At 37.5% G+C, this 18,563-nt stretch overlaps 3 protein-coding genes across 8 annotated transcripts in view; all 3 read right to left on the bottom strand.

The window, feature by feature from the left end:
- Positions 1 to 206: 206 nt before the first annotated feature.
- On the bottom strand, positions 207 to 2,904 carry LOC107762048 (uncharacterized). Of its 3 annotated transcripts, none has more exons than XM_016580362.2 (3): positions 2,681 to 2,904; positions 2,464 to 2,579; positions 207 to 1,967 (listed from the first exon to the last, which is right to left on the bottom strand). In XM_016580362.2, the coding sequence occupies exons 2-3, from the start codon at positions 2,557 to 2,559 to the stop codon at positions 714 to 716; spliced, it is 1,350 nt and encodes a 449-aa protein (XP_016435848.1). In that variant the 5' UTR covers positions 2,560 to 2,579; positions 2,681 to 2,904; the 3' UTR covers positions 207 to 713. The 3 variants fall into 3 exon arrangements, with proteins under 3 accessions (XP_016435848.1, XP_016435847.1, XP_075093639.1); XM_016580361.2 differs by having other exon boundaries at positions 2,464 to 2,598; positions 2,681 to 2,892; XM_075237538.1 differs by having other exon boundaries at positions 2,464 to 2,904.
- A 1,131-nt stretch (positions 2,905 to 4,035) lies between these two features.
- LOC107760121 (callose synthase 9) overlaps positions 4,036 to 18,563 on the bottom strand; it is a 48,548-nt gene continuing 34,020 nt past the window's right edge. For 2 of the 4 annotated variants that reach the window (XR_012702414.1, XR_012702413.1), the window contains 16 exons: positions 18,199 to 18,318; positions 16,191 to 16,306; positions 16,027 to 16,110; positions 15,838 to 15,950; positions 10,268 to 10,320; positions 10,021 to 10,197; positions 9,818 to 9,865; positions 9,279 to 9,437; positions 8,341 to 8,454; positions 8,133 to 8,261; positions 7,868 to 8,023; positions 7,687 to 7,789; positions 6,782 to 6,901; positions 5,401 to 5,451; positions 5,131 to 5,313; positions 4,036 to 4,531 (listed from right to left, as the gene is read on the bottom strand). Coding sequence is in view for 2 of the 4 variants with exons in the window: in XM_075237537.1 (XP_075093638.1) it covers positions 4,295 to 4,531; positions 5,131 to 5,313; positions 5,401 to 5,451; positions 6,782 to 6,901; positions 7,687 to 7,789; positions 7,868 to 8,023; positions 8,173 to 8,261; positions 8,341 to 8,454; positions 9,279 to 9,437; positions 9,818 to 9,865; positions 10,021 to 10,197; positions 10,268 to 10,320; positions 15,838 to 15,950; positions 16,027 to 16,110; positions 16,191 to 16,306; positions 18,199 to 18,318 (1,923 nt within the window). In the remaining 2 variants the exon portion in view is untranslated. The remainder of the gene's footprint in view (positions 4,532 to 5,130; positions 5,314 to 5,400; positions 5,452 to 6,781; positions 6,902 to 7,686; positions 7,790 to 7,867; positions 8,024 to 8,132; positions 8,262 to 8,340; positions 8,455 to 9,278; positions 9,438 to 9,817; positions 9,866 to 10,020; positions 10,198 to 10,267; positions 10,321 to 15,837; positions 15,951 to 16,026; positions 16,111 to 16,190; positions 16,307 to 18,198; positions 18,319 to 18,563) is intronic. The other 2 variants (XM_075237537.1, XM_075237535.1) reach the window with 1 other exon arrangement.
- LOC107803028 (non-functional pseudokinase ZED1-like) lies at positions 13,900 to 15,801 on the bottom strand. The gene has a single exon (XM_075237539.1). It carries the CDS (start codon positions 15,167 to 15,169, stop codon positions 14,105 to 14,107), a length of 1,065 nt encoding a protein of 354 aa, XP_075093640.1. The 5' UTR covers positions 15,170 to 15,801; the 3' UTR covers positions 13,900 to 14,104.

An 18,563-nucleotide genomic window follows, 5' to 3' on the forward strand; every position in this document is an offset into this window, starting at 1 on the left:
ACCATCTCAAGGGCCTGGAGGCAAGTAAAGGTTGACTTCCTCGAGCAAAGAAGCACAGACCTGCAAAACTTAAACTGATACGCAAGCACTGCAACTCGCACTTTAAAAATTCATAAGATGCACGGTTGAAATTACCCAGAAGAGACACATCTTTGCCAGACGCCCAGGTTAAAGATATGCAGAATGATTAACAGCATATGAAACAGTTTATATGAAAAACTCCAAAGTTACTTCAACGATTATTACAGTCTGATATGATGTAATGAGGAAGACTCAAAACTAATTTACTTCATACAAACAGCTCCAAAAAAACATAATTTTGGAAAAAAGAAAATATAAAAAAAAGAAAGCAGAAAATGACAAATTACGCAATAATGCTACATCCTGTGCACTTGTAGAAGGTCTGCAATCACAGCATACAGAACATTATTTCTCTAGATGTTGCCAAAAGGAAGGCTAAAGTTTATGTACTCTAACTCCAGATGAAATGTCAGCGAAATTGCAAGAAAGAACACAGAAAAGAGACTTACATTACTGAGGTAAACTTAGACAAGTCACCATAGTAAATACTCTTCTCTGATCATTCATTTCCTGGTTCTTCATCTTCTGTATTTGTCTGCACAACAGCTTCAGCATCAGGTAGAGAAGCTTCCTCCATCGTTTCATCTCCTACGCCTGCATTATCTGATGACTCAATGTTGTTTTTATCATCTTCATTTCTTTTGAGTAACCTCAACCTTGTTCTCATCCCTCACATCCGCATCCTCGTTTCTTTCACACTTAATACCAGCATGTGCAATGCTTTCGTTTTTAGGAGGTTCATCATGCAGAGTAAGAATAAATTCTTCATGTCCCTCCACTTTCTCCTCCTGTGCAGATTCAATATCCCCATCATGTGCCTTGTCTTCCTCCGCTTTCACATCCCTGTCTCCTCCTTCCATGTTCTGTTCAAGGAATTCCACATTATGTTCTTCTGCAGAATCGGACTCTCCATGGCTTTCACTCTCCTCAGACTCATTCTCCACTACCTCCTCATTAATCTCGTCAAATCCACAGCCCTGCCTCTCAAGACTTTGCAGCCTCCTCTTCAAATCACCAAACTCTCTCTCCATCAAGAACAGCCTCTCCTTCAATATCAAATTCTCTTCCTCCAACTGAGCAATATGTGAATCCTGATCATCCACACGGTTCTCCAAAACATTGTTATACTCCACACCACTAGAATTCGGGTAAATCATCTCGAACCGGCTCAAGTCATGATCCAATCGCCTTTCTACCTCCACATGTTCTTCCACATCACTCTCGCTTGATCCTCCACCCTCTTCTTCCTCTTCTTCCTCGTGCAATTCCATCTCATGTCCTGGTGATCTCAATCTAATCAAACCCTTCATCGATCCATACCCATCAACCCCCCACTCCTCCTTCGCCATATCCACCAATACCTCCCTCGACGGAGAGAAATTTGGGGTTGGCAACACTGCCGGAGTCACGGGACAGGGTGACACCAATGAGGCAATACCACCACTCTTCTTTGCTCTAATAATAAATGACGTCGTGTTCCTGGGAGCAAAAGGGGCACCCATATTATTGTTATTATTATTATGATAAAATTTCTTCTTAGGGAAAAATCTCCTGGCCTTTAATCTATTCTGATTTTGCAATTCATTAAGTGTTGGTGGCTTATATCCACCACCAAATCCTCCAACATTTCCATCACCATTCAGATACCCAGAAGCCATTATAGCCTTTTCTTTTCTCCTCCCACTATCCATCCTCTTATCATTCTTATTTCCCTTTTTACCCTTCCAATTGTTCCTAGGTCCTAAGTTTTTCAACTGCTTTCCTCCAGCAACAAATCCATGGCCCTTCATAACATTAGGGTTCTGAAACTTCATCTGATCAATTGTCATTGTCGGCGGCCAAATCCCATAGCTCCGATTCATCATTGATGGTTGCTGCTGTTGCATCTGTGAATGAAACTGAGGGTTTTAGATTGCGTTTAAGCTGTGCACTGACGATGTAATAAAATATTTACACAACCAGGTAATTGCAGATAATTTATTTAATAAAACTCTATTTAATGCTGGAATTTTCATGAATGCTAGGATTATACTTTACTTGAGACAAATATCGGAAACAACCTCTCTACCTTCACAAGTCAGGGTAATGTCTGCGTATTGTTGTTGATTGGTTAATCTTTAATAAATGGTAAGTAACACTAATGGTGTACAAAATTCATTTTTAAGTTGTGCGCAATGATGCTGTATAAAATATTTAAACAATTAGGTAATTGAAAGTACACTCTATCTAATAGCATTGATTGGTAACCTTTAACAAAATGGTAAGTACTTAATACTGACGGCATAAATTTCATTACAATATTAGTGCATATAACTAATCTAACCGACGCAGTATTCATATAATAAGAAGTAAATTAAAATTAATCAATTTGATTAATGATACCAGTTGTTGTTGAAGATGTGGATTCATGATCTGAGATTGACTCATACTCATCATCACTTGTTGTTGTTGATTCATCATCAATCCTTTTTCGTTCATAATCGACCAAAATCAAAATCCTAGCCCCAGAAAACCAAACTGAAGATCAAAATCAGAACCTCAAAATCCCCAAAAGGTATAAAAACCGCTAAACCAACGACAAAATAATCCAAACCCTCACCTTTCAAAATTATTGATTAAAAATCCAAAAAACGAAAGTCGAAATAATTCAGAAAAAGTTATAGAGATCTATAGATTTTTTTTCTGAATTATATATATCAGGGAACAAATTTAGAATATTTTTTAGAAATTTGAGGATTAACTTTGTTGAGATTTATTCTTTCGGATTCTTCAATTATAGAGATTATTACAATCGCGTTTAGATGATGTGGTGAGGAAGAAAGTGGGAAATTATAGGTGGGAGGGTATATATATAGGGAGTTAGGATGATGATGGACGGTTAAGATTTCCTGGTGATAGAGGACTAGTTGGATGAATGCCACGTGGCTATAAAATAGAAAACGATTCTCTTATTACAAGGAAGTCCAACTAGATATAAATATGACAAATGACTTCAATGAAGTTTCACAAGCTTAACTCTAACCCCCCACACCCACCCCCCTCTTTATAGTAATAAACTCTATCTTAAAATTGTTTTGGGAGTCAAAAAAATTATTTATAAATATTTGATTTATATTTACTACTCTCTGATCCACTATAAGTGATTTTTTGGCTCTTTTCACACATATTAAAGAATTCACTTTTTAGCATTAATTAACAATAAAATTAACCATATTAACTTTAATTTGCTCATTAGAAATATAACAAACTACTCTTATGCTCTTCATTCCAAGGGCAACTTTGGAAAGAAGAAATTAATTCCTTCTTGATATCTGAAAAAAATCAAATATTGTGGACCACAAAAAAAATTAAAAAATTACTTAAATGAACCGGAGGAAGTATTATTTTTAATCGATATGATGATAATATGAGTTAAGCTTAAATGAAGAAGTCATGACTCATATATCCAATCCCAATTTGTTGGAACAAAAGCATAGTTGTTGCTGTTGTTGGGAGTCGAACTAAATAATCTTTAACAAGTATTTTTAATTATATTATATCATCAGTGTACATTTTGTTGAATTTTATCTTATTGAGCACCCAAAAAAAAAAGGTTAACCCTTGCTACCATGTCTAGTTTCCTTGCAAATTTATTAGTGCAGAGTTGTAATGAATACGTTGTAATCGTGACTTTTGGTAATCAAATTGATTAGTGCAGAGTGTCCTGTTCTGCTTTATTACCTTCCACCTTAAGTTGTAAATTTGATATTGCTGGAGAATTCGACCAGTCTACATGAAGTTTTTGTTCCAAAAGGCCAAATTTTGCACTAAAATTATTTCGATTCTGCTCAATCCGACGAATATCATGCTACTACTAATCCTAAAACAAATCCAATTTCATATTACTAATCGGTGAAAACAGATAACTGTAAAGCAAGAAAAATCCCGCTACTCGTATATGTGCAATAATCATCGGGGGAAAGAAATTCTGTTGCTCACTAAATAATAGATTACTATGCCAAAAATAGTCAATGACAAAATCCTAGACCATTATCTAATATCACTTATCTGGTATACCTAAACATATCTGAAAACTATACACAATAACTTTACAACGTATGTAAATGAACAAAAGACGCAGCTCAATAATAACTTACTCTAACAAAAAACTCCTAAAAGTGATGCAACAATATGAACTACTCTTCTCTGTACAAGATCAGAGGAATATGAGATATTATAAACCAGTGTTCGGATTGTTTCCAGCAAGGATGAGAGATATCTCCAGCCCTCGACTGAACGCTTGGTTGAACATAAGCCGGGTTTGAAATGTTGAAATGAAGGGGAACCAAGAAAACAGTGCAATTGGGATGAAGATGAGCATCCCCATACCAGCATCGTACAAACGAGCAACTGAACGGAAAGACTTCCACATCCCCATTTTCTTGATTAGAGGCTTCCATGCTGTAGCAATCTGTCAAATGATGAAACATGCATTTGCCGGAAATTAATACAGTCCAGAAGGGATAAAGAAAGATGTGCACAATCAAAAACAAGATTTGTATACAAGGTATAATGTCCTGTTTCAGTGAACATCAATGTATATTGTTTACCACTTGGCAACGAAACTTGACTTTATCCTAATTGTATAAATGATGCAAACTGAAACCAAGGGCAAGTTACTACTGATGTGGCTTTAGATTTAGAAATTTATTTGCTTACTTGACAGTAAGAGATGAAATTCTAATATCAGTGAGTTTCCCTCTTTTTCTCACACCTTACCCTTAAGATAGAGAAGCTGTTTCTGAAAACTCCTGGTAACAAAAGAAAATAAAAATACCATGCCCTACACTTTGACACACACAAATATACCACACTATGCTCTTGACCGGTCCTAATTGTATAAATGATGCAACTGAAACCAAGGGCAAGTTACTACTGATGTGGCATTAGATTTTGAAATTTATTTGCTTATTTGACAGTAAGAGATGAAATTCTAATATCAGTGATTTCCCTCTCTAACAAACATGCACGCAAACTGTCATCAATGTAGTGGAACAAAAGAAGACCTACCGAGAGAATTCCCCAGCCAGTGGGTATGAATGCTAAGATGCATGCGAAAACATCTGTGACAGTAAGATCGGTAACTACAATCGCAGCTGCTAAACCAGCAACGGCAAGCAAAAACGATAGGCCTTGGATGAAACGCAGCAGCAACTGAAAATTAACTGATATTTTCTGGCTGAAAGTGAACACCTGTGGCATCCCAAAATAATAGATCTCGTTTGAATATCCTCAAACTCAATTTTAGAAACTAAAACAGATTAAAAACTTGGTTCAAACCTTGAAGAGGACTAAGATGACAGCAAACGCAATCCATGAAAAACCATACACCTGAGAAACAATAAAGACACAAGGACCAGCAGTCAGCCTCACTCAATAGACAGCTAATACTTGTCATATCAAAATTGATTGTACATGAAAACAGAACACTGAGAGCAAACGTGGCAGAGGGTAACGTCAAAAACCAAGTTTTCTCCAGCTCATCATACCTCACTACTACGACCTCTAATCAACTGTATGTGGTTCACAGTTGAATCTATATACTTCATTAGATACGCATCTTGTGCTTAAGATTGTAAGACCTAACAATGAACTTTGTTCTCTCATCACCAATTGAGTGGTAAAAAAACTTGTTTCCTCACAACATCAAAGTTCATGCATAGAAACTTGTTCATGCATAGAAACATCAAAGTTTCCTCACAACATCAAACTGACTTGGGTTCTTCAAACACGTGGTAGATGCAAATTCGACCTGTGCATACTGAACGTTTTACAATTTGATGAAAACTAGGCACGTAGGCTTCAAAAGATGGCCCCCAAAAGACAACAACATTTATCGAGTCTTTTAAGACCAAATTAAGACAGATATGGAACAATATTAACAGGAAATGTGTAGCAAATGTAGTGGACTACAGGAGGGTGAAGATACACTCAGATGGCAAAATCATAGTAATGGGATGTATTCAGTCAGCTCAGCATACAAAGATATGAACCGGGAGGGATCTCAACTCAGTTTATGGCCTTGGAAACACATATGGAAAGTAAAAGTGCCTTATAAAGTGGCATGTTTTACCTGGTTGGTAATTAGGGAGGCTGTCCTCACTCAGGATAATCTAAGAAAGAGTATACCAATTGTTTCAAGATGTTATTTGTGTGGACAGCCATCTGTTTCTTCATTGTAGAGTGACCAGCCAATTATGGGATTTGTTCATTAATCTCAGAGGTGCTAGATGGGTAATGCCAGGGAGAACCTCTGATCCTTTATTATGCTGGAACACAGAGATAGACTTTACCACAGACAAAAACAGATGGAAAATTGTCCCAGCAACTAATTGATGGACAATTTGGAAAGAAAGGAACCTGAGATGCTTTGAAGATAAAACCAACTCTCTATAAAAGATTAAGATGAAGTGTATTCTTCTTTTTTGTTTTTGGTGTAAATCAGAATACGTAGAGGATCCTGATTCAATCCTAGATGTTTTGAGTTCCTTATAAGAAGAACAAGGGCTATATTTTTGCTTTTCCATATTGTAATTGCCTATTTTGGCTTCCAGCACAAAGTTTGTGCTGATGATTTTTTGAATATACTGGACAGTTTACCTTCTCAAAAAAAAGTGTAGCAAAGAAAGGAGAAAAGTTAGATAAAGAGTAACAATAGTACCGTTAAAGATGTATTTGTTCCCTGAACATCTAACTTGTAGACAATGCCATATTGGAATATAAAAAATCGTAAGCTAAGAATGGTCTCCATCACCCTCCCTCCAAAGGTTCGAATATGAGCCTGTCAAAAAACACAAAGGTGACGTCAAATTCTTTTAGAAGAATATGAGTGAAATCAGGAATTGTCAATAGACTCTAACGCAGCTACACATCAACAGTTAAGGAAAGAAGCATAGTTATTTAGTTAATGCACTCATCTCATATCGAAGAAATTATAAAGGAGAATTCACATAAACAATATATAAAACCTGCTTACAGTAACTAATTCAGAAAAGTGTAGCTTAGCTCACATGTCTCGAGTAGATATACAATACGCTTATACATTATAAGCATCCCAACATCTAATTCTGATAATCCATATGCAGGGCCAAAAGCAAGAAAGGCACACATAAATATGATCACAAAGAGTGGGTAAGTCAATCCACTGTAAGTAAGTTTTTCGGTAAGTAGTAAAAGCAAAAAATAGAAAATGAAAAAGAAGAGTAACGACAAAACTCCACCCCTTTGAACTTCTTATAATCAGTTGTGTACCCTTACATTTTCACCAATTCATAATAAACCAATAAAAAGTGTAGAAAGCACTTGCATTTTTGTAACTTTTGGGATGAACTAGAAAAGATGTTATGACAGCGAAATTGACTCATCAGTTGAATTCAACACCAAGAGGAAATTGACATATGTGGTGACGACCCATTTTAAAGCATCTATGTCAGTAGTTTAGCACAAAACCACACAATTTCTCAGGCTCAGAGAATTGATTACCCCTATTTTATTTCTCATTAGTAAACTGATGGAGATTAATAGTGAAGGTCAATAACCACATTCTTATCAAAGTAGAGATCATACCAGTTCCTCATCCCACCAGGCTTCCCAACTTTCTTCCCCTTTAACACCAATTCCACCTCTATAAAGGAGCCAGTTGGTCCAGTCACGGAAGTCTTCCACTGTCCTATAGAGGAACACAAGAATGATGACAAGAAACAAGTAAAAATATATGAACGTCCAAACATAATAAAGCATTACTTACTTCTGCCATTCAAATCCCGCTGGATTAAACAAATATGGAGCAAAAAGCCAAGAAACAGCTAAGAACCAACTGCTAACAGTGAGAAGTATGTAGGATAAAGCACCATCGTTGTAGCCATAAGCAGCATAAACCACCAACAGAAGCACAATTTCCATGCTGAAGAAGGTCAAAGATTGGTAAACTATTTGATATTCCCACAAGAACAGAAAAGAGCTATGACAAAATGACCACATAGATGTGCGCACATGCGTGTGCATGCACTCACACTGACAGACACACACACACAGAGACAGAGAGAGAGAGACCCCTTTACGAAATGACTGCGGGAGTAGAGCCTGTAATTCTCAGTAAACTTGATGTGTTTAACGACAAACCCCCTACCAGTTGCATGATACTGTTAAGAAAAAGATTTTCTGATTAGTTCTATGCCAAGATATAAGAATATTTGAGTAGCGAGGAGGAGATGGACCTACTTTTGCACCACCATGGAGGATAGTCCGACCGAAGTAATGTGTCCTAGTGCCCAGGGAGAACGTGAAGAAGACAGTGCAAAGCTGAAACTGCATAGTGACAAAACTAACAACAGCCTGCAGCGACAAGAATGATGTCAGTCAAAGCAGAGAATAGACAGGCAGTTAGAGGCCAGACAAGAAGGTTATGCACCATGAAAAAAAACACAAGATTTGAAATGTGAAAGACCACCCAAAAAATAAAGTAGCAAAGCATTTGATGAGTTCTCCATAGAGATTAGCGGCGTTCTCCAGGAATTTTTTTGGAGCTATTGCAAAAAGTTTTAGCATGAGCTATGTTGCTCGGATTCTTCGACAATGTAGCTGGGTGCGTGTCGGATCCTCCAAAAATAGTTTTTTTAAGGATCCGGCACGAGTGCGGCAGAATTTTGGAGAGTTCGTGCAACATAGAGCATGAGACATTGTCTGCTTAGATCTTCAAGAAGTTTGTTTTGAAAAAAACAGTTCTGTGAAGAAATGGTTTGACAGTGCTTCTTCAAAGAACAAGCATTTTCCACTCACGGAACACTTAGAGATCTTCAGAAGTAATACAGCTAACAAAACACATTTTTTCGCACAAACTTCTTTTTCAAAATAATTTTTTTCAAAAGTTGTCCAAACTGTATATCTTTTGTGAGGATTGCTAACAACAAAGATACTACAATCTAAAGCTAAGAAGGTAAAACAGAGAAATTATTTCCAAAAGATTGAGAAGAAGCTCAAAAGGCGAAAATATAAGCATCATTTCTCAAGGATAAGAAAAACATGCTCATTGGTCGCTCAATTAAGATTTTGTAAGCAATTCAAGTAATTGCTCAATTATTAGTCAATCATGTTTGGTAAAAGAAGAGAACTTCTTTAGCATAACAGATTAAACTATGAGAAGGACCTAAGAAACATACCCTTAGGAAACCTTGTTCCAGAATGAAACCCAGAATCATGGGAACCGCTGTAAAGACACCAATCTGAAAAAGAAATTGTGCATTGAGAGCAGCACTGAGTGCATCATTGTCTGATATATCAGCTCTATCCTCAATAGTGGCACCAACACCAGATAACGCCTGAAAAAAATTTGCAGATATTCAAAAAGAGGCAGGCCATGAATATTACATATAGTTCTTGAATAGTCTGACAAACAGCACGCGAAGAATAACATTGACAAATCAAAAAGGTGTGAATGGAAACTGAATTGCGAGTCCCGTGCAGAATCTTTCCACAGAATCCACAATTTGGAAGCAGAAGTTTGCTTGCTCATAGAATTATCGAAATGCTAACTGCACCATGAGAATAACACTGGTGCAAAGATATACGTCAACTAAATGAGCAATCCTAACTTACTTTGAAAGGTCAAACTGTACACCCTATCTGTAATAGCTTAAGCATCTGGAGTTATAACTGATACCCAAAGTACCCAAAAGCAAAAAATTGTCTGAGTATTTACCAGATATGCCTTGCCATAGAGAAAAGCATAAACACTTAGCACTGTCAACTGCACAAAAGTTTAAAAGGATCTGTCAGAAACATCACCATATACCTGGCAGTTGAAAGCTGCAATAAGCATACAAAGCACAACCCATATTATAGCTAAAGCCTAAGGAGATCACAACTAACACAAGGGATAGCATTTAGAATGCGAAATTATACCATTGTGCAGAAGTAGAATCCAACAGTTGTAAAGTAGAATGATAACATTCTAAAGAAATCAAAGAGCTGGCCGAGCCTGTAAACATCTCTACTGAGAACTTGTTCACCATTACCACCAGCAACTTTGCCTTCAAATAATGCAATCTGGTTGAGCCCGACATCTCGTCCCTTGCCGACCTGTATGATCTTAGTTTAGGCACTGCCATCATATATACATTCAAACACAGAACGGCTGGTAAATATTTACCTGAATATATTCATGGTGAGTAATATTTCCCTGCCGTAGAGTTGAACCAAACCCTGCATTTATACTTGAAAAATTGAGCACTACGAGCATGCTTGCCCAAGGTTCCAAAATCTACTTATTCTGAGTACTTTTTTCCAAATGGAGTTTTTGAAAGAAAAAAAAAGGGACTTTGGGGCTGCAATTTATGCTTACCCATATCATTTGAGAAGAGCTTTTGTTAATAGTATAAAACAGCTTGTGTTTGGTCAATCTTTCAAAATAGTGCTTTTGAGCGCCAAATTATATAAAAAGACATGTAAAGATATACTTTACAATTATCATAATTTAAATATATTAATGATTTTAAATATTTATTATGAGAGATTTTCAGTAAGATTCTTAAGTTCATTTTTACAATGTAAAGAAAAAATCACGAGAGAGAGAGAGAGCAGGTTTATCAGTCTTTGGCCAAAGATGTAATGTCAACAATGCATAATTCTTTGTCTGTACTATGGGAAAGTTTGATAAATATAAATTTTTGGTAAGCATATTTTTCGCCTTGGAAGTTTTATATGGAAAAGGGTTAAATTTACCCCTCTACTTTAAAATGATCAAATTTACTCTATGTTATACTATTGGTCTAAAAATACTCCTAACGTTACACAAGTGGCTCAAATATATCCCTCCTCCGTTAAAGTTGTCCAAGGTGGACACTCAATCCCACGTGGCACTGACACCTTGGTGAGGCGGACACCACATGGCATACCACCTCATCACCCCAACCCATTTTACCCCCTCCCTCTACTTCTCCCACCAAAACTTGGCCAGAGTAATTTCTGCAGCATTACTACAGTAAAGAATTAGTTGCTTCAAGATTCAAAAGTAGCACATACAAGGTGATCAGAATTCGGCGTAACCAATTCATCAAGTGGTCACGCGTTAATCCGGTTGAATGAGACCTTCTTAGACTATGGGAGAAGAAAAAAGAATCCCGAAGATGAGGGGATCATGACTGCCATATCAAATCCAGGATCTATCTATTTAAGGTAATAAGGCCAATAATCCCTCTTTAGCACCAAAAGAAGCTTAATCATAGTATGCTTCATTCCTTCCGCACCCATCAAGCTCCAAAAAAAATAAGGCGTAATATTTGCTTCTCCATAGGCTTAAAATTGTAGTTTCAATCTTCGTAATTTGCTTGAGAAAGAGTAAATTATCGCAGATCCTCATGAAACTTTGCAAAGAAATTCATTACTGGGCTGATTTCTAAGATAAAAACTTTTTATTCCTCAAAAATCACATATTGATGGTGGAGTGGTGGTGGTAGAGAGGGAGGAGGTGCTAATGGTGGAAGAAGAAATGAAGATGAGAGGGTAAAATGGGTTTAGGTGATGAGGTGGTTGCCATGTGGTGTTCACCTCACCAAGATGTCGGTGCCACATAGGATTGGATGTCCACCTTGGACTGCTTTAACGGATGAGCCACTTGTGTAACGTTAAGGGTATTTTTAGATTGATAGTATAACGGAGCGTAAACTTGATCCTTTTCTTATAGTAGAGGGACAAATTTGACCCTTTTCCCTAAAAATAACTTCTCCAGCATCTGCTTATGCTTTCAAGAAGAAGCTACATTTTTCAGTTTCTTCCCCACAGCAAAAGAAGAAAAAAAACTTCTGCCACTACTCAAAAGAACTTATTTCTTTTTGGAAACTTGGTCAAGCACCTAACTATTCGAATTAAATACTTCTTTTCGTAAAAATAAGCACTTCTAGTTTTACAAAAGCTTGGTCAAACAAAATACTACTCACTAGTCATGACACAATAAAACTCATAACGAGGACACTGATTAATTATACAAGCAGCAGAATATCAAGTCACTAACTTTTTCATGTCGATTAACTGGTTGAAGATTTAAGAGAAATGAACCAAAAGAACTAGGTTGCAATCAAAATTGGAGAAGACACAAGCTGGGAATAAATATACTAGCTGGGCAGAGGGCAGAGAAATCATATGAACCTACGGTAATATTATTAATCTAGGGGACATCATCGTATATGAGTTTTAGAATAATTATGTGAATGTATGTAATTAGTCCTAGTCCCTTATGTAATAGGAGTATGTTATGTGTTAGGTATACAAATAAATAGGGCCTATTGTAACATAGAATTTTAATCATCAATAATATTTTCTCTTGTGCTTTCTCACATGGTATCAAAGCACCAGTGAGAAGAGATCGTTGCGCGTCATTCCAGCGATATTCGGGAAGAAACAACTCAGTCACCGTGCGATTTTCCGGTGACCTAAGTGACTATTTGAGTCAAAGTCACTAATTATCAGTTTTGTGCGAAATCCAACACCACCAAAAGGTTCCCAAGAGATAGGCGACCAAACCCCAGAAAAGAACACCTGGAAACACACCCCCACGCGCCCCCATGCGCCTGCCGGAGTTCTGTCGCCGCCGGCGTGTGAGGGATGTTCCGGCCAACATTTGAAAAAATTTCTTTTAGACAGTGTAATCGTCTTGCAATTCCGAGCCTACCCATCCAATTTAAACCTAATTCTGACAATTTTATATTTTCCGGTGTGAACAGTGATTTCCGCTTTGAACAGTGATTTTCAGAAAATTTTCTGATTTTTCTGGCGTTAATAGTAATTTCCATAAGGGATTTCTGATTTTTTTTCCGGTGTGAACATTATAATGTCATTCTTATTAGAAGCCTTAGACACATAATCCGTTGGATCGAATGCATTGAATCCAATCCAGATGGTTTCTTTACCGGATTATATTGAGTTCCTTCAGGACAAAGCACGTAAACAGACATCTTCAGGATTAGCCTCCGTTGTTCCAACAAATAGTAGCATGACTTGTGTCTCCCAATCTTCACCTTCTGAGTCTTGGGTCATTGATTCAAGTGCATCTGATCATATTTCTGGTAACAAATCTCTTTTCACTAGTATTTCATATTCTTAATCTTTTCCAACGGTCACAATGGCCAATGAGTCTCAAATCATGGCAACTGCAATAGGACAAGCAAGCCCACTTCCTTCCTTACCTTTAGACTCAGTTCTTTATGTTCCCGTAGTCCTTTTAATCTCATAGTCGTTAGTCGCTTAGCCAAATCACTTAAATCTGTTGTTCTATTTCTTGATAACCTTGTTTTTATACAGGAACGCGGTACAAGGCGGAATATTGGTACCGAACGTGATCAGATGGACTTTATTACCTTATCCTTTCAAAATCACATGGACTCGTATCTTGTTTTCCTTCAATAACTTGTCCCATTACTGATTCACCAGATTTATTACATAAACGGTTGGGACATCCCAGTTTGTCAAAACTTCAGAAAATGGTACCTAGCTTATCTCACTTGTCCACTCTAGAGTGTGAGTCATGTCAGCTCGGTAAGCATACCCGCTCCCATTTCCCGCGGCGTCTTGATAATCGAGCAGAGTCACCTTTTACTTTAGTCCATTCAGATGTTTGGGGTCCTAGTCGGGTCAGTTCTACCTTGGGATTCCGCTACTTTGTCAGTTTCATTGATGATTATTCCAGGTGCACTTGGATATTTTTGATGAAAAATCGATCTGATTTGTTTTCTATTTTCCAGACCTTCCATGCTGAAATTCAAAATCAATTTGGGGTTTCTTTTTTTTTTTTTTTTGCGAAACTGATTATGTTTGGCATGTCTTGTGGGACAAGTATATGATGAATTTCAACAAGAAAACAATTAATTTGACTCTTGCACTTCTAGAAATATGCAATGTTCTCAACTACATACGACATTCTAAATTGTAACACTGCATAACCATAGATTCAAGAAGAAATCTTTCTAGAGCCTATGAATCAGTTGTACACACATTACTCAAATTGCAGGATCTTTCTTGCAATATCGAGCATATCTGGTCTATTTTCTCCCTTAGCCTGGACACATCTTAAAGCGATATTAATGAAAGCTTGTAGCTGTTGATGATTTACATTCGATTCGTTCAAGATTTTAGGGTCCACAATCTGCTTGAATTGATCGTCCTTGTGAATATGGTCATTTACATAATTCACAATGTGTTCTGGATCATCTTCATTGGCCCTGCATATAGGACCTTGTCCATTTAAGAGCACAAGTAGAAGCACACCAAAACTATAGACGTCGGTCTTTTGAGTGACAAACCTTGAAGATTGGTACTCTGGATCGAAATAGCCAGGAATCCAAATCAAGTCATCTTCCACTTGCAACTCTCCAGGAGGAAGAGAAATAACAAATGAGAAATCAAACAGTTTGGGAACACAATGATGGTCCAAGATAATGTTATGGGGGTTCAAGATCCTGTAGATAATGGGAGTTGGAAATGCAGTGTGTAGATAAAGAATTGCACTGGCAATGCTTTTGGCAATCTTCAATCTACTTTTCCAACTTAACAATTTATCGCAATTGGGGTCAAGGAAATTAGCTAGAATCTCGAATCTGGCATCCTCATACACTAGTGCTGGATATCTGAATTCCAAACAACAACCTATAATCTTTAAAACATTCTTATTTCTGCTCATTAGTGATGTGACTGCAATGTCACGTACAGCTCCAGCAAGATTGGCTCCGCCTCCACATGGTTGGTTACCTGGAATATTTATGAACATTTTGACCAAGATAGAGCGGCCTTGCAGAGTTCCTCTACAGATGTAACCGTAGGTGCTAGCATGGACACGTCCAGCGAAGTTGTTTGTGGCCTTAACAAGTTGTTGAGCGCTGTAACTACGGATAGGAATGTCATATGTTCCACTAGAAAAAGAAATAAGCTCTTCCAACAGTGCACTTCCATTTTGTAGGAACAGATTTGGTACATCTTCTTCTTCCTTCCTAAATTTCTTCCAATTTGGGGTTTCTATCCGCACATTTCGTAGTGATAATGCCCTAGAGTACGTCTTCCCCATTTCAGCAGTTTATGAACTCTCATGGGATTATTCATCAAACATCTTGTCTGTACAGAGTAAGAAACAGAATGTGGTTGCTCGGTCTAGTGCAGAAGCAGAATATCGAGTAATGGCTATGGCGACATGTGAGCTAATTTGGATCAAACAGTTGCTCAAGGAGTTGAAATTTGGTGAGATTAGTCAGATGGGACTTGTGTGTGATAATCAAGTTGCTCTTCATATTGCGTCAAATCCAGTGTTCCATGAGAGAACTAAATACATCGAGATTGACTGTCACTTTGTCAGAGAAAAGATACTCTCGAGAGATATTGCTACAAAGTTTGTGAAGTCGAATGATCAGCTTGCAGATATTTTCACCAAGTCTCTCACTGGTCCTCGTATTAACTACATATGTAACAAGCTCGGTACATATGATTTATATGCACCAGCTTGAGGGGGAGTGTTAGAATAGTTATGTGAATGTATGTAATTAGTCCTAGTCCCTTATGTAATAGGAGTAGGTTATGTGTTAGGTATACATATAAATAGGGCTTATTGTAACATAGAATTTTAATCATCAATAATATTTTCTCCCGTGCTTTCTCACAATGAGCAAGCTTCCAACTAAATAGATGTAAATGGAGAGTACAACGTGTATGCTGGTGGAGTGCTTGGCAGCAAACCATTACCTGCATAGATGTCTTCACTGATATTAATCACACGCGAGGCTTTGCTGATACCACCTCGAGTAATATGGAAAATTCTGTCAAAGACATCTGGATGTCCATAGTGCATACGAACTCTGAGGAATTTTACAACCTGTCATAAACTGACTCCCTGGTGCAATATAAATATCAAAGTAATGAACATGCACTCACTTCAAAGGATTTGCCAGAACACGCTGGCCCATAGTCACAAAGCTTGCTTCTTGGTTAGACATGAAGGATGCCAACGAAGAAACACTGAAACACAAAAACCCATATCAGATGACTGACAGGAAATACAATGACAAGAAATAATATATCATTAGATCCATAATCACCTGCCAGTAAACACATGCTCCCTAACACCAAGAATTGTAGCGGGATGAATGCCATGATTAAGGAAGAACTCCTCAAGAAGATTTCTCACCTTCAGAGCCTCTTCAAAATAGTTATCCTATGTTTGATAAATACATAGAGATAGGTCGAGGTAAGCAAGGTATGAACGAAAGCCTAATGACAATGAAACTGACAAAGATATTATCTTTGAAAAAGAAATACACGAGTACAGCAGGCACTTCCCCTTCCTAAATCCACTTCAATTTCACCAGTCTCGTGAAATGCGCCCTTCCCTTTCCTAATCTACTTCCATTTCACCAGGCCCATGCAATGATTTGACTTAAGATTGGGCATCTCAAAAGAAAGAGAGCCTCACTAATTCTTCCATCGGGTATCTCAAAAAAAAAAAAAGGGAGCCCCGCAAATTCTTCCATTTCACCTAGACTATCACGTAGCAAAATCACCCAGGAATTCTAGAATTTATCTGTAAAAGCATAAGAGATTGCCCAGCATGTATGATGTCTATCCTGCCAAGGATGAAATCATTGTCGCTTAAACCTCTACTTACCTTTGAAAATGGGTAAGAATTATGTATATTAAAAAGAAAAAGAAAGTTAGAAAATTAGATGGTTCCCAGATGACAAAGGGCCAAACTATCTACTTCAAAGTACTGCTAAAATGATTATTCTCTGTAGAACTACTAGAAAAACTTCACACTTGAATTGAGGTTTTTTTTTATTCTATCATGATGAAGATGGGATTTGCGGGGGAGCATAGGATATGGATCAGATTTTGTATCACAACGGTCAGGTTCTCTATCTTGGTAAATGGAAGTCCTTATGGTTTCCTCGGTAGCCCAAGGGGATTGAGACAAGGGGGTCCATTATCCTCCATGTTATTTATATTGGTGATGGAAGAGCTAAGCAAAATGACGGATAGAGCAGTGACTTGAGGTTTCTTGATGGGTTTCACGGCACTGATTGGGCAACAGAGTAATGTGAAGGTCACGCATTTATTGTTTCCAAATGATACTCACAAATCTCAGCTGACATACTTGAGAGAGGTTCTGAATTGGTTCCAATTTATATCATGTTAGAAGATTAGCCTCAGGAAAGGTGAGACCATACCAAGTGGTATGATGGTGGATAACTTTGACACCCTTCCACAGGTATTAAGCTTTAAGGTAGGTGTTCTACCTACTACTTACCTTGGGTTTGCCGTCGGGTGCTTCAAACAAGGATCTTGCAATGTGGAATTCGGTGATTGAAAGAGTTGACAAGAGATTAGCAGGTTACCAAAAGAGGTACTTGTTAATACGGGGGAAGGAAGTACTCATCAAGAGTACACTTTCAAGCTTTCCTTTATATTGCATGTCACTAAATGCAGGCACCGGTGATTGTACCGGACAAACTAGAGAGACTTCAAAGGAACACCCTTTGGGACGCTGCTGATGGTTCCATGGCATGGGATGTTGTGCCTCTAGCCCTCATGTGGGTAATTTGGAAAGGAAGAATAGGGGAGCATTCGAAGGGGTCGAAAATGACATTGTACAATTGAGAGATAACCTCGTGTTTTAAATTTCTTTTTGGTGCACCCACGAGGTTCCCACTTGTATAGATGATTGGGTTCTTTTGTGGAGAATCATGTGTTGGTGTAGATTCTCTATTTTTTGGAGTACTACTTGTATACTTGAGCTGTTTTACTCCCACAATCAATAAAATTACTTTACCTTATCAAACTGGAGTTGGCAAATTGCTTGGAACAGAGGCATAGTTGTTGTTATTAAAAAAACAAAAAAAAAATTCACACTTTATTTCACCAGTATACATACTACTGTAGGTTTTTCTTCAACCTGATCCCAAAGTATCACCTAGTTATTGATGCAGATTTTGTCTACTATCTATTGGACGCTAAAGGAACTCAAAAGGGGAAATCCACTTCGCATGCTGTTCTATACACAAGGAATAGAGCACAGACTAACAGTCAACAAAAAATTAGATACTTGGCTACCTGATTCATGTCAATTGTTTGCACTGCATTTCCACGTGTAAAGATAATTGCATGATTTTGATTTTCCGGTTTTCCTTCACCAAGTTTAGGATTTCCAGGCAGTTTAATTGAGTAGATTTCCTGCAATCATGTAGAGAAAAAAGCATGTAGAAGCATTACTATTTTGAATCTACAAGGCAAAAAGTTAAATCACTGAAAATGATATCTTATCAATATAAATTCAGTATATTATATTACTCTAGATAAGATTGCTGCAGAAAAAGAGGATAACACCAATCAGAAAATAGCACCTCTCATCTTACTTTTGTTGTGTTATTACCAGAAATAACAAAGACAGGTAACAGCTGTAGCAAATTCTTACAATG

Source organism: Nicotiana tabacum, chromosome 18 (assembly GCF_000715075.1).
Source record: "Nicotiana tabacum cultivar K326 chromosome 18, ASM71507v2, whole genome shotgun sequence".
Classification (NCBI taxonomy): Eukaryota; Viridiplantae; Streptophyta; class Magnoliopsida; order Solanales; family Solanaceae; genus Nicotiana; species Nicotiana tabacum.